General features: G+C 37.0%; 1 protein-coding gene across 4 annotated transcripts in view; it reads left to right on the top strand.

Moving 5' to 3' along the window:
• The window catches only part of DCAF10 (DDB1 and CUL4 associated factor 10), a 52128-nt gene extending 38998 nt beyond the window's left edge, over positions 1–13130 (top strand). For 2 of the 4 annotated variants that reach the window (XM_036330321.1, XM_036330319.1), the window contains 4 exons: positions 1271–1473; positions 3065–3178; positions 6779–6924; positions 7940–13130. In XM_036330321.1, the coding sequence (XP_036186214.1) occupies positions 1271–1473; positions 3065–3178; positions 6779–6924; positions 7940–8308 (832 nt within the window). In that variant the 3' untranslated portion in view covers positions 8309–13130. Of the gene's footprint in view, positions 1–1270; positions 1474–3064; positions 3179–6778; positions 7014–7939 lie in introns of all 4 variants that reach the window. The other 2 variants (XM_036330322.1, XM_036330320.1) reach the window with 2 other exon arrangements.
• The last annotated feature ends 335 nt before the right edge of the window (positions 13131–13465 follow it).

Here is a 13465-nt window from a genome sequence, read left to right as displayed (position 1 = left end):
GTATTGTTGGAGAGATAAGAAAATACCTTTTATTCTTGAAGCATTGAATGTTGACTGAAGGATGCATCAGAGTAGAGAAATAGAAGGGACTTTTAACGAACTGGTATTGTTCTAATTCTTAACAGGAGTGATGAGTCATTGGTGTTCATTTGTCTTCAAACTCTTCATATGTTTATGTACTTTTCTGTAGGTTTGATACAGTTCACAATTTTAAAAATAATTAACAAAAAAAGTAAATAAAAGGAGGAATAAAAAAATAGTCAAGGAATTAAAAAAAGAGCCAGATAGAAGTAAAAAACAAACAAACAAAAACTATGGAAATTTAAAAACACATAGGATGGGTCATAGCAGATTAGACACAACTTTAAAAAAATAGCTTGAAATACAGATATTGAAAAACTACCCAGAATGCAACAAATGGAAATAAGGAGATATAAAACATGAAAGAGCAAGTATGACAGGAGGAGAGTGAAATGTGAATGTTTCTAACATCTATTTGGAGCTTTAAAAAAATAGAGAAAATAGGTGAGAGGCAATATTGGAATAAAGATAGAGAGTTTTCCAGAATATATGAGTAACATGAATCTTAAGATGTAGAAAGTTAAATGAATCCCTATTAATAGAAAGAAATTCAAATTTGTACATATCAGAGTGAAAGTGGAGTACTCCAAAGACAAAGAGAAGATCAATCAGAGGGAAAAAAAGTTATCTAAAGCAACAATGAGACTGATAGCAGACTTAAAAATAGCAACAATGGACGCCAGAACTTGGTGGAATATCCTTGATATTCAGAAAGAAATAACTATCAACCTAAAGGTATATGCTCAGCTAAATTTTTAATACAAAAGAGTAAAATAAAGATTTTCAGAATAATAAAAAGTGAGTTTACCTTAACAAAGTCTTTAAAAAATATATATATATATATATATATATATATTTTAGAGGGCTGATGCACAAAATTCGTGCAAGGGGCTTGTCCCTTGCAGCCCTAGCTTCGTCCGGAAGGTCGTCCAGAAGGATGTCCAGAAGGTCATTTGGCTGTCCGGTCTAATTAGCATATTATGCATATATATATTAGAAAGGAAGAATAATCTAAAAAGGAAAATTAGAGATGAAAGTGAATGGTGAGCAAAAGAATTAATCATGTGTAAGTCTAATCGTGTAATTTAGACTGACTGTAAATTGTAGTTTGAAGGGCAAAAACATGACTATCACTGAATCCTTATATTCATGATAACTCTAGGTTTTGTTGGTTTGATTTCTTCTATAGGTGTACAGAAGATGGGTGTCCACATAAGAAATTTTTCCACACACGTTTTCTCATGCGAATGAGATTAACACCAGATTGTTCCAAAATGTTGATCTCAACATCCTCTGGATATCTCTTGATTTTGCACGATCTTGACTTAACCAAGTCTTTAGAAGTAGGCAGCTATCCCATTTTGAGAGCAAGAAGAACTACATCAAGTTCAGGTAAGCTTTTCTTTTTTGAAGAATTTTCCAAAGAATCTCAGACATAGGGATGTTATCTTCCATTCTGAGAATGATAGGAAGAAGGGAAGACAATTAAAAGACAATCTTTGGAAAGGTCAGTGAGAGCTTTTTCTCATGGAAAGATAATGATCTATATATATCTCTGACATAGCATTAATTTGTGCCTCTGATCACAAATGATCTAGGAAGAATAACTGCTAACTCTAAAAATATTTCCATTAGCATTATGCTAGCCAGAAAACCTTTCATCAGTATTTCTAAATTATCACTATCTCAAAAATTAATGATGATCTGAGGTAGTATCAATTTTTTTAAGTTCTGGAACCCACTAGAGCTTTTAAGTTATAGTCAATATGGAATTTTAGTTTTAATTCTGTAGTGTATCCGAGACTTCCAAATGCTCAGACACAGGTAGCCAGGGCCATCTTACCTCATGACCGCTAAACATCCTCTTGCTGAAGTCCTGTTCCTTCTATTGCTGATTTCATCGGACTTAAGTGCAACTGGGGCTCAGAAAAATCTATGCACTATCATTTATCCACATTATGTGATAGAAACTATATTTCATCTACCTTTGGGAAAAAGAGGGCTGATCTGGGAACATACCCACTTGGAACACATAATGCTCATAAAATGTTATTAAAAATTAGCTTCAAATGGTTAGACTCTTTCTCCTGTGTGCATACGGCCATTTCTTTGGGAATGTGTAGGCCTCATTGTACTGCAACTGCCCAATTGCTAAAAGTAGAAATTTAGGTTTTACCAGTCTATTTGCAAGCAAGGGATATAATCCTTTTGGATTCAGATTTCTTTTTTCTGGTTAAACATTAATAATCAACTTTAGCTTTCTGAGAAGCAGTGATTTAAAGGCCTAATTGGCATTTTGTAATTAAAAAACTAAGTAGGTTTTCTGACCGTTAAGGGTAATTCTGATATTTAATTACATCAAAAGGAGCTAATTTAATAAGAAGCTCCCACAGAAGTGTGGGGCCACTAGAAAAGTGTGATGAAATAGAGATTGCTCTTTAGAATACTACATCAAACTCAGCTATCTGATATTCATTTTATTTTCCACAGATTTCAATGTAAAATTTGTATTGCATTTCAAAGATAGTATTCACATAATTTCAAGAATGATAAGAGAAGTTTTTGCTATGCTTTAAGAAAGATCTGTTCATGTTCTCGGTAATGAGCCTGTTGTTTGGACCCTATAAAACATTAAACAATGGGCTAAACAGCTCAGTTTTCACTCTTATTGATATTTTTTATTCCATTTCATTACACAAATGATGCGGAACAAATGATGCTCCTGTGTTTATTTGGTTTTTCGTTTATATTTCACTTAAGCTAGTCATTGGTATAGAAGATTTTAGAAAGGGACTAGGCCTTAGAACACTTCAGAGAGCTGTCCTATCTTAATCTTAATTATAATAAGCCAGTTTTAAGTGGACATGTACTTGCCATATTTCAGATGGATTTTAATAGTATGGCTCAAGTAGCTGATTAAAAAGCTAAAAGATATCACCAAAGTTTTGCTAGGTGTATTGTCAGAACTTTTTGTATTTTTAAGATCTGACCACTTCATCAAGTTCATCTGGCCCTAGAGTTTCTGGTTCACCTTGTCATCATAGTGATTCTAATTCATCTTCTGAGAAACACATGTCACGAGCCTCGCAAAGAGAAGGTAGGTGAAAAGTTGGATGTTATAATCTTGCAACAAGTGATTCTACCAAGTAGCTTTCTTTGGTTTCTTTAATCCATAAAATTAGCCAAAAAAGATGAGGCTGTTCCTTGCCCCCCTCAGTTATCCTTTTCAAAAAGCTAAACAGGATCTCTGGGTTTGAGTATCTTGGGCTTAAATTGTAGTTGGAGTTTAAACTTAGATTTTATTTCCTGGACTTGGCTTTGTGTAGTTTGGAGAGGAAGTAGTTGGGAAATACAGATCCCAATCAAGGTTACTATGGAAATTAAGTGAGATTACGCATGTGACAGTGCTGTATAAATATAAGAGGATATGTTTATTAGGTGCTTGTGAAAGTCATCTGGTTTCAGCCCAGTAGACTTTTTATCTGCCATTTCCTTCTCTGAGCAATGCCGGACAGGCTCAGAGGGCTGGTGGGACAAAGCGAGCTACAATCTGGCCCTGTTCTGCTTTTCCCCGTTTTCCCCCAGCCAGTCTGGCAGAGCTAGCTGCTTAGCCTGTCCCTTCCATCTTCTAATTGAAATGCTTTCTCCCCATGCAGATTTCACCTACAGTCCCTCTCCAAACTAATTCACATCTAAACTCTTATAGCACGTTTTGTTTGTCCTCTTATAGACTGATAGCCAGACACAGTTTTTTTGTAATTTGGGGTCACCTTTTGCTGATAAGCATGTTTCCTATCTAGCTATTTTTGGAAAGGATTATTCATTAGATTTGTAATTTGTGTTTTCCCTAGGAGGCCTCACCTTTTAAGTGCTTGATAAATGCATACTTGGTTATTTTGCATGCTTATTTATGTGAGTAGAATGGTTTGAGCACCCTTCCTAACCTAATCTATAGCTTTATCCACTTTCTTCTGGATACTGAAGACTGTGATGTTTCACTTTAAGGTTAAAAACTCTTCCTCTTAAATTTGACTAGACAAAAATCGTGCACCTATGGATGAGGACAGTGGGTGGGGAGTGAGGGCGGAGGGTGGGGCGGGAACTGGGAGGAGGGGAGTTATGGGGGGAAAAAAAGAGGAACAAATGTAATAATCTGAACAATAAAGATTTAATTAAAAAAAATAAAAATAAAAAATAAAAACTCTTCCTCTTAAATTTAGAGATTTATGCCCAGATGTGTAGCATTTCTTCTTTAATTTGTAGCAGAAACTTATTTTACAGGTTCTGCTGGTTCTTCTCCTTCTTCCTTGGCTATAGGAAACAAGCCAAGGCTTTTTTTTTTTAATTGATTTCAGAGAGGAAAGGAGAGGGAGAGAGAGGGAAACATCAATGATGAGAGAGTCACTGATCGGCTGTTCCTGCAAGCCCCCCACTGGGGATTGAGCCCACAACCCGGGCATGTGCCCTGACCAGGAATCCAACCCTGACCTCCTGGTTCATAGATTGATGCTCAACCATGCCAGCCAGGCCAATCAAAAGCTCTTAATAACCACTGAAAAAAATCTTTATTGATTAACTAAACCATCCATGAGAAAAGAGAAAATTTAAGAAGAATAGTTCACAAGCTTGCTTGTTACTTTGGTAAACACCAAAACAAAACTATATAGCAGTTGTATGATATGAAAAGTTACATTTGGGAGAAGAGATGATGTATTGGGAGCCTGGGCAGAGAGAACAAGAAAATTTAGGAGTGGAAAGAGAGAAGGTGGGCTTAGAGGTAAGGTTGCTCTGAATGTTGGAAACCCTGGGTCTTTAGGTGTCAGCATATGTTAGCATCATACTTTGGCAGATATGATGGCTGTAAAGAGCAGAGGCCTTCAAACTTATTTCAGGATTAAAACTATTTTTGACATGAAATTTGCTGTGGATTCTTAGGGATTTAGCACAAATAAAAGTGGAATAACTCTGGTTCAAGTGAAATTAGGGAAGCCCTTGACCTACCCCATCTCTACCTTGGTTTCCAGGTGGTTCCCCCCCTTTTGCCAGCTGTTGAGGAACCTCCAAGGAGCACAGCTTGGAAACCACTAGTTAGCTATTTAGAATGGGTTTATTTTCTGCTTTTGTTACAGATTTTCAAAATTAATTCTGGAAATAGGGATTTGTTTTTCTCGAAAATTAAAGTTTAATCACATGTGAAATCATTATTAGGTATAATTTGGTTGTAACAGTGTAATTTGGAGTGTCACAGGTTCCCATCAATGCTAGTAGTCTAAAGGGACTCTTTTAAAAGAAGGTACATCTTTTTTGAGAAACAGTTTGCAAAGGGTTTGACAGAAGGAGCTCATTGTTTTCAAAGGAACTCCTTCCACAGGAAGAGAAGTGTTGAAATATTTCTCTTGATATTACACTTTTAAGCTGCTTTCTCACAATGTCTGTACAAGTGGTTCTCCACATAGCCGAGGCAGATGACGTATCCCCAGTAGTAACAATGGCTCTCTGCAGCAGTCACTTGCCTTAGACCTACGTAGAAGGAAATGATGGGCCATACCAGAGTACCAGGAGTATGTATGATTGGCAGTGTCTCCCACCCCTTGTTTTGACATGCTTCTGAGTGAGTGTCCTCCCTCGCCTCCAAAATTATACATCTATTTTTGTTTACAGTACTGTCCTTGGTGGCCATAAGTCCCTCTCCTTGTACACATAGCCTTTTATTTATATAATGGCAGTCTTCATGGCTTCCAAGTATTTCCTTCTCTGAACCAGATCTTCTGAGATGAGAATTGTTATCTTTTACTTTTCCAGATTCCTCTCATGTCACATAACTTTGATTTTACTTAAATGAAGAGCTTTCTGAGATATAATCCAAATCAAATGGACCTAGTTAGTTTTAATGCATTAGCTTTAGGTCATTGGTGATTCTTGCTATAGGAACTTGGATTCTTTAGTTCTAGTCATACCGTTTCCCCATATCCTCACCCCAAATACATACTCCGTACATTGAGGGCACTGTGTGTTTTTTTTACATGTGGTAGCATAATGCAGATAAAGGAATGAAGGCATAGTGGCTGGCTGACAGAAATCAAAGCTTTTTTTTTTTAGAAATCAAAGCTTTTTAAGAAATATTTATTTTTTAAAGCATTTTTTTTACTTTTTTATTGACTCCTATATAATAAAAGGGTGATATGCAAATTGACCCTAACAGCAGAAAGACTGGGAATGACTGGTCACTATGACACACACTGACCACCAGGGGGCAGATGCTCAATGCAGGAGCTGCCCCCTGGTGGTCAGTGCGCTCCCACAGGGGGAGCTCTGCTCAGCCACAAGCCAGGCTGATGGCTGCCAGTACAGCGGTGGTGGTGGGAGCCTGTCCCGCCTCCTCAGCAGTGCTAAGGATGTCCGACTGCAGCTTAGGCCTGCTCCCCTCTGGGAAGTGGACATCCCCCGAGGGATCCCAGACTGCGAGAGGGCACAGGCCGGGCTGAGGGACCCCCCCCCCCCCCCCCGAGTGCACAAATTTTTGTGTACCAGGCCTCTGGTTGGTTAATAAAACTATATAGGCTTTAGGGGTACAATTCTATAATACATTATCTGTATATTGTATTGTGTATTCACCACCTACAAAAATCAAGCTTTGAAAACCTGCCTTAGTTCTTTGCTAATACAAATCCCACATTCTAATTTTCTTGTATCTCAGGAGTTTCACCACGAAATAGTCTTGAAGTCTTAACCCCTAAAGTTCCTGGTGAGAGAGACCGTGGAAACTGCATCACATCTTTACAGCTGCACCCAAAAGGCTGGGCCACTCTTCTTCGGTGCTCAAGCAACACTGATGATCAGGAGGTACGGGCAGCAGGACTCCACCTTCAACAGGGCCGACTGAACAGAATGCCATGTGTGCTTGAACCCCTTCTCCCTCCCCTCTGGCCTGGGTATGGCAAGCTGGGGAGTACTTTAAAGCAATGATCAGCTCAGATTGTGCCCAGCTTTTGAATTCTTTTCTCCTTCATCTCATCATAAAAAGCCCTTTATATAGTAAACATAAGACTGAGATGTTTCAGCTAAGCTGGCTAACTGTGAGGTTTTGCTAAGCCAGTTGAGTATAACAATTTTCTCTTTTAAAAACCAGGGGAAACTTTGGAAAAGGAAGGAACTAAACTGAGACTAGGGGAAAAGGTCTTATATGACCTTATGATTTTCAGCACTCTGAAAAGCAGGAGTCCTTGCCCTAACCGGTTTGGCTCAGTGGATAGAGCATCGGCCTGCGGATTGAAGGGTCCCAGGTTCGATTCTGGTCAAGGGCATGTACCTTGGTTGTGGGCACATTCCCAGTAGGGGGTGTGCAGGAGGCAGCTTATCCATGTTTCTCTCTCATCGATGTTTCTAACTCTCTATCTCTCTCCCTTCCTCTCTGTAAAAAATAAAGTATATTAAAAAAAGAAAGAAAAGCAGGAGTCCTTTAAGAATCTCACTAGCTCTAGAATCTGCAACTGAGAAAAGGAGAGAAGAGAGCCATTGAAACGTGTAGGGGAGGTATTCTAGGGCTTGACTGTCTTAACCCTTGAATTTTTAAATATTAAAATTGTTACTTTCAGAAAAGGGAATTATTACTACAGAAGTCATACTGGCCTCTGTGAATAAAAGGCTTTAAAGCATCATAGTACAGAATAACCCTAGCTTATGAAGATAGGGTACAAGGCTACAAGTTCATTAGTTGCAAGAGGGGTAGCATTCATCTAAATGATTTCTTACAGTTCTGTGGCTTTAGCATTCTGTTGAGTTGTGTGTTTTTTAAAGAATATCTGTAGCACTATTTGAGGCTCTATAACTTTGGTTTGTCCCTCTCCTCTCTCCCTAGTGGACTTGTGTCTATGAATTCCAAGAAGGAGTTCCGGTACGACCTGTCTCACCTCGCTGTTCTCTACGACTGACTCATTACATTGAAGAAGCCAATGTAGGCAGGGGTTATATCAAAGAACTTTGCTTCAGCCCTGATGGGCGAATGGTTTCTTCCCCACATGCCTATGGGATTCGATTGTTGGGATTTGACAAACAGTGCAGTGAACTTATTGACTGTTTGCCCAAAGAAGCCAGTCCCTTGCGGGTGATCCGTTCTCTGTACTCTCATAAAGATGTTGTACTGACGACAAAGTTCTCCCCAACACATTGTCAGATTGCCTCAGGGTGCCTTAGTGGACGGGTTTCTTTGTATCAGCCAAAGTTTTAGGCACAACTTAAAACAAAATAAGCAACTCTTCTGGTGTTTGACATATAAATTGCTTCAATTGAGGTGAAGTATTTTCTTTTTTAGACGATCTTAAAAGTTTGGGTCAAGATCCTGATTCTTATGAACACACCTGTGACCTGAGGACTTGGTCGTCCAGCATCATAGGGGCATTGCCAAGTTAGACTCTATGCAGCAGCATCTTTTGCAGCATTCCTCAGCTCCTGCTGATCTGTGCCACTGAACCCCAGTTCTGGTTATTTTGCATGTTAGCTCTTGTCGAGTTTCTTTTTTCTTTTTTGATTTTGGTGTGAATTTTGGGGACATTTAACAGGAGTTTTGGTTGGGTTAGAAGAAATCTGTGACACTAGAATAAAACCCAAATGTTTGATGTTGGCATACTGATTGTTGAAAAAGAAATTTCATCTTCCCTTACCAGTATATTTGGTCTTTTAAAGTTGCTGTTATGTTTCTCAATAATGAGCACAGATAATGGCATTATTCTCATAACTATTGGATAGTCTTTCAACAAAATGTCTTTTAAGCTTCCTGTTAAAATTATACATATTTTTTATCATGAGAGGGTTTTGTTGTGACATTCTAGAAAAAATATTATCACCTCTCTTTGTAATTTACTTTACTTGTATGAATTTTAAAATCTCTAGCATGTGTCCTTACTTGGTATTTTGTTCCTGTCAACAGCATTAGGGAAGAAGAGGGGAGAAGGAATGAGCTTTGGTTGTTTCTGTTGTTTAGAAGAGAATTTATTTATTGGATTAGTACACTATCTGGCCACAGAGTGATGAGGACAGTGTGGCTCAGATATTCTGTTTTCTCTGCCAGATTATTTGAATCACACAGGATGACATGTTATAGTATTGGGGTGGAGGGGGAATCGAGAGTAAAGAGATGGGTTTTACTCATATTTCTTTCATGAGCTAGATGGCACAAGGTCAACTCTTAGCATTAGTGAGAGGAGAACTGCTGTCCTCTTCAAGCTGTTGGCATAAATGTGGTAGTCAGTGGCTTGGATGTCAAGACCGAGCTGATAAGAAGACCTTTTGTTGTGTTTTGTTATGGAGCAGAGCAAGTAAAAAGCATATAGCAGGGCTTAAGCCCAAGGCTGTCTGCTCTGCTGAAGTAAGGGGTTTTCCTTTAGTCTCCTCCACTTTGAATGGTTTGGTGTTCAGAAGGGGTTTGCCAGAAGCTAGAGTAATTTAAGTCACATGCTGGCTTTTTCCCTCTTAGATAACATTCTCTTAAGCCAGTTGCTCTCAAACATGAGGGTACATTATAATCATTGAGGAGCTTGTGAAAAATACAGAAAATGCCCTTACCTTAGGAGATTCTGATTCTGCCAGGGAGAAGACAGGAATCTGTATTTTAACAGGAACACCAAGTAACCTTTATTCAGATGGCCCCTGGATCACTGTTTATAAAACACTACCTTCAACATTAGTAAATACTTTTGTACCCATCAGGTGCTTAACACAACTCCCAGAAGGTGTTTTGATTATTTTTTAATAATAAGTAAATGAAAGCAATTTTAGAGGTAGGAAATAACATAAAGTGAACTAATTTCATTTTTTAAGGAATGAGAGAAGTGACTTGCCTAAGGTTATCCTAAAAAATTAGTGGCAGAGCCAGGACTCGAATTCAAGTCTCCTAATTCCTTGCTCAGGGCAATTTCTACTGTATTATGCTGTCTGTTAAAACAATGACTATGAACACTTTATTTTGTCTTTAATTTGTATTATTGTGAATACCCTTAAACTGGCTAAGACATTGGAAAAAGGAAGGCATGGGAGTAGATGCTGAGAATTCCAGCCATATGAAAAAAAGTATTTTAAATTTTATAGAAATGTTTAAGCAACCCAAATACATGAATAAAAATGACTGTTTTGGTTTTTTTTTGTAGGACCTACCATACAGCCATTCACACATGTATAAAGGTTACATCTCACTTGGAACAATGTTGGCCCTAGGACAAATTTTTAAAATTAGATCAATTTACCATGGATGTTTAAAATTTGGAAATTTTTTCATCATCAAAAAAATTATGACAGAGTACAGTGGAAACACAGGTTTGACATAAACTTAAAAAAAACACTTAAAAGGAAGTTTTTGAGGCAAAAACACTTAATGTTAACATTAAAAATAAGCTACTAAGTGTAACAATTGTATTGATAATCAAAAGAAGTTTCCATAAATTGTATCACCTTTGGAGAGAGTTCCATGTCAGATACTGGGCACACATATTGCCCAGCTCTAAACTTCAGTCATGATTGTTTAACAACTATAGAGCATCTATCACGTGTCAAATAATGGACATACTTTACTACTAATCCTCACAGAAACCTTACAAGGTAGGTAGAGGAGGACCAATTTACTTCGGAGGAAATGGAGGGTCAGAAAATTTAAGTGATTTGCCTAAGTCACAGAGCTGGGTGGCATCACTGGGATTCAAACCCTGGTCTGTTTTAGTCCAAAGCCTATGCTTATTACCCTCCCATTGTGCCCTTTGGTTGGTAAAGGATGGTAAACTGGCTGGTTAATTTACTTGTTTTGCATCCTCTGGAAGTTCTTTATTACAGAGCTGGCCTACCTTCTGCACCACGTAAAAGAACATTTACAAGATTAACAGTTTCCATTAGAATTAATACTATAAACTGCAGAGCATACATACAGTCCATTCCTAACTAAAAAACCTCAAGCAAGACATGTAACTGTAAAATAAAGAAAAATAGAGGATAAACAGCCTTATAAAAAAAAAAATAGAGCCGCAAGGATGAAATGGGCTGTTAATGTAAAAATTAACAGCCAGCAAAGAGAACCTTCGTTCTCTTTGAGGTATGGTCATGATCAAAAAGTCACCAGCGATATTAAGGAATTAAAAGTCTTCAGGAATGGTATACTATTAGAGGAAATTACATCTTATAATTAAAAGGTCCCATTTCACTTACAGTGTAAAATCAAATGTAGTGTTTTTTACTCTAAATTTTATTTAGTCATTTTTATTCATGATACTTGGTTAAACGTATTATAATTGGTAACATAGTATAATTACTGGGAAGTGTAGTATAAACTATACTTTGGTTTTAAAAAGCTTTCTGCAGAACAGTATCTTTATGGCAATGCTATGTTGAATGAGTTTAGGAACATCAAATGCATAGTAGTTCCTTATTTTCAGTTGTGAAAATGAAGTGGCTAAAGCAGATGAGATCTCTATTTTAATCTTTTGAAGATGTGTGTGGTCTTTTTCCTCAGAATCCCAAAGAACATGTATATTTTGTCATTTCTGCTTGTTACATCCTGAGAAGAAGCTATACCAAAAATTTTAGAAAAACAAGGAAAAGGTAGATCACACGTTCCCCATTTCTGTCTAGAACCAAGAACACATTATACTATTAGGATTAAAGTTTTGTTTGCTAGAAAGTGCAGTGTAGGAAAAATATTCTGAGAATCTTTTAAAAGCCTAATGTTTCCCAATTTGTCAGAACATATGGTATTGGCATCCATAAATACCTGTTAAGCTTGTGTTTAGTAAGAGAAATATTCTGATAACTTACTAATGACAATCATCCCCATTTAGTGACCAGCAGTGACAGAGAGCTATGACATTTCATTATGTAATAAACTCTGTTGGTCATAAAGCATATATATGAATTTTTGGATAACTAATGCATATCTCTTAAGTGCCAAAATTTAAAACTTGTAATTCTTTTTGATGTCTTTCAAATATGTTAGTATGTCTCCCTGCCTTCTTCTTAAACAGCATGCTCAGTATAATTCACTTTTTCATGATGAAAAGTAAAAGTTATATTCATGTATCATTACAAATATTCAGTGAGCTCTGATGTATATAAAATAATTCATAAAATGTAAAGGGCTATAACAAATATGAGTTAATATCAATTATTATAAAGTGATTCCCTCAGCCCTGAGGTATATGTAATCGTTTGCCTCAGATTGCTGGTGTTTTGTTTTTAATTTAAAAATGTTTTATATCTGCTAAGCAGTTTATTCTGTCTCCTTCCACACTACCTATATGCCTGCCTCTAAAAGATTCCCCACTTCTTCTAATGTGCCATGTTCATGTCATGAGCTGGAACATGAGATAACCAGGCCTGCTTAGTGTCTGCAGATCTGGGCAAGCTCTGGGTACACAGGCTTTGAGATGGCTCTCTTGGTTGTTTACCACCTTTCTGACAGGTTCACAATAACCTTCTGGATAATATAAATTTTCAGTTAAAGGCCTAACCTAGTGTTTCTTTTTTTCAGTTGCCACTAAGTAAAATACTTCAAGCGAAGGGTGTTGCTAGATTAAGGAACAAACAGCAATGTACCAAAGAATAGCAAAGCAACAACAAAGGCTCTGTATTTGCACAGGGGTCTTTCATGCTTTTAAGAAAAAAGAATAATACAGAGGGGAAAACAATGAAAATTAAATCCAGATAGACTTAAGAGTATTTTTTATGCCATTAAATAACTATTAAAATATATGCTTAAATTATCACATGTTGTTACAAAGACACAGTTTAGTCTCATTGCAGAATAAGATTGTACCAAAATTTATACTCTAATGATGATTCCTAAGAATTTCTCCCATTCAAATGATAATAGAAATGATTATCAAAAGGAAAGTCTCAAATGTACCAGTATTCTGCTCTCTTTAGTTATAAATGAATAAGCGGTAGTAATATGGGTTTTATCAAAGTTCCAAGGAACACATGTCACATACACCCAGATCCTATATGTATGTGTAATAATGTCACTATAAATAAAAATGTCACCCAGAGGTAATAAAATAATTTTTAAATTTAAATCTGGTCTAATGTATTTAAAATAGAATTTTCAGCTTTCCTAAGTTTCTTCCTCACTTTTCATAGTTTTTACCTTAAAAGTGGAATATTTGAATTTTTTTTTTTTTAATTCACTATATCTATTTCCAAACTGTGCTTTCTGGTAACTTTTTGATTCACATATTCAGGAAATTTGGAATGCCCTATACAGTATACTAGACACCAGGAAGTTTTCTCACTGGGCTCTGAAGTGCTGTAGTTCTTATGCTAGACTGTAAGCTCCCTGAGGGCAGGGACTGTCTTATTTATTCTTGTGTTCTTGTACAGGATCTGACAGAGTAGTTGCTTCATAAATGGT

Source organism: Myotis myotis, unplaced genomic scaffold (assembly GCF_014108235.1).
Source record: "Myotis myotis isolate mMyoMyo1 unplaced genomic scaffold, mMyoMyo1.p scaffold_m19_p_12, whole genome shotgun sequence".
Taxonomy (NCBI): domain Eukaryota; kingdom Metazoa; phylum Chordata; class Mammalia; order Chiroptera; family Vespertilionidae; genus Myotis; species Myotis myotis.
The sequence above is the reverse complement of the archived record's forward strand: the minus strand, read 5'-3'. Positions and strand labels throughout refer to the sequence as shown.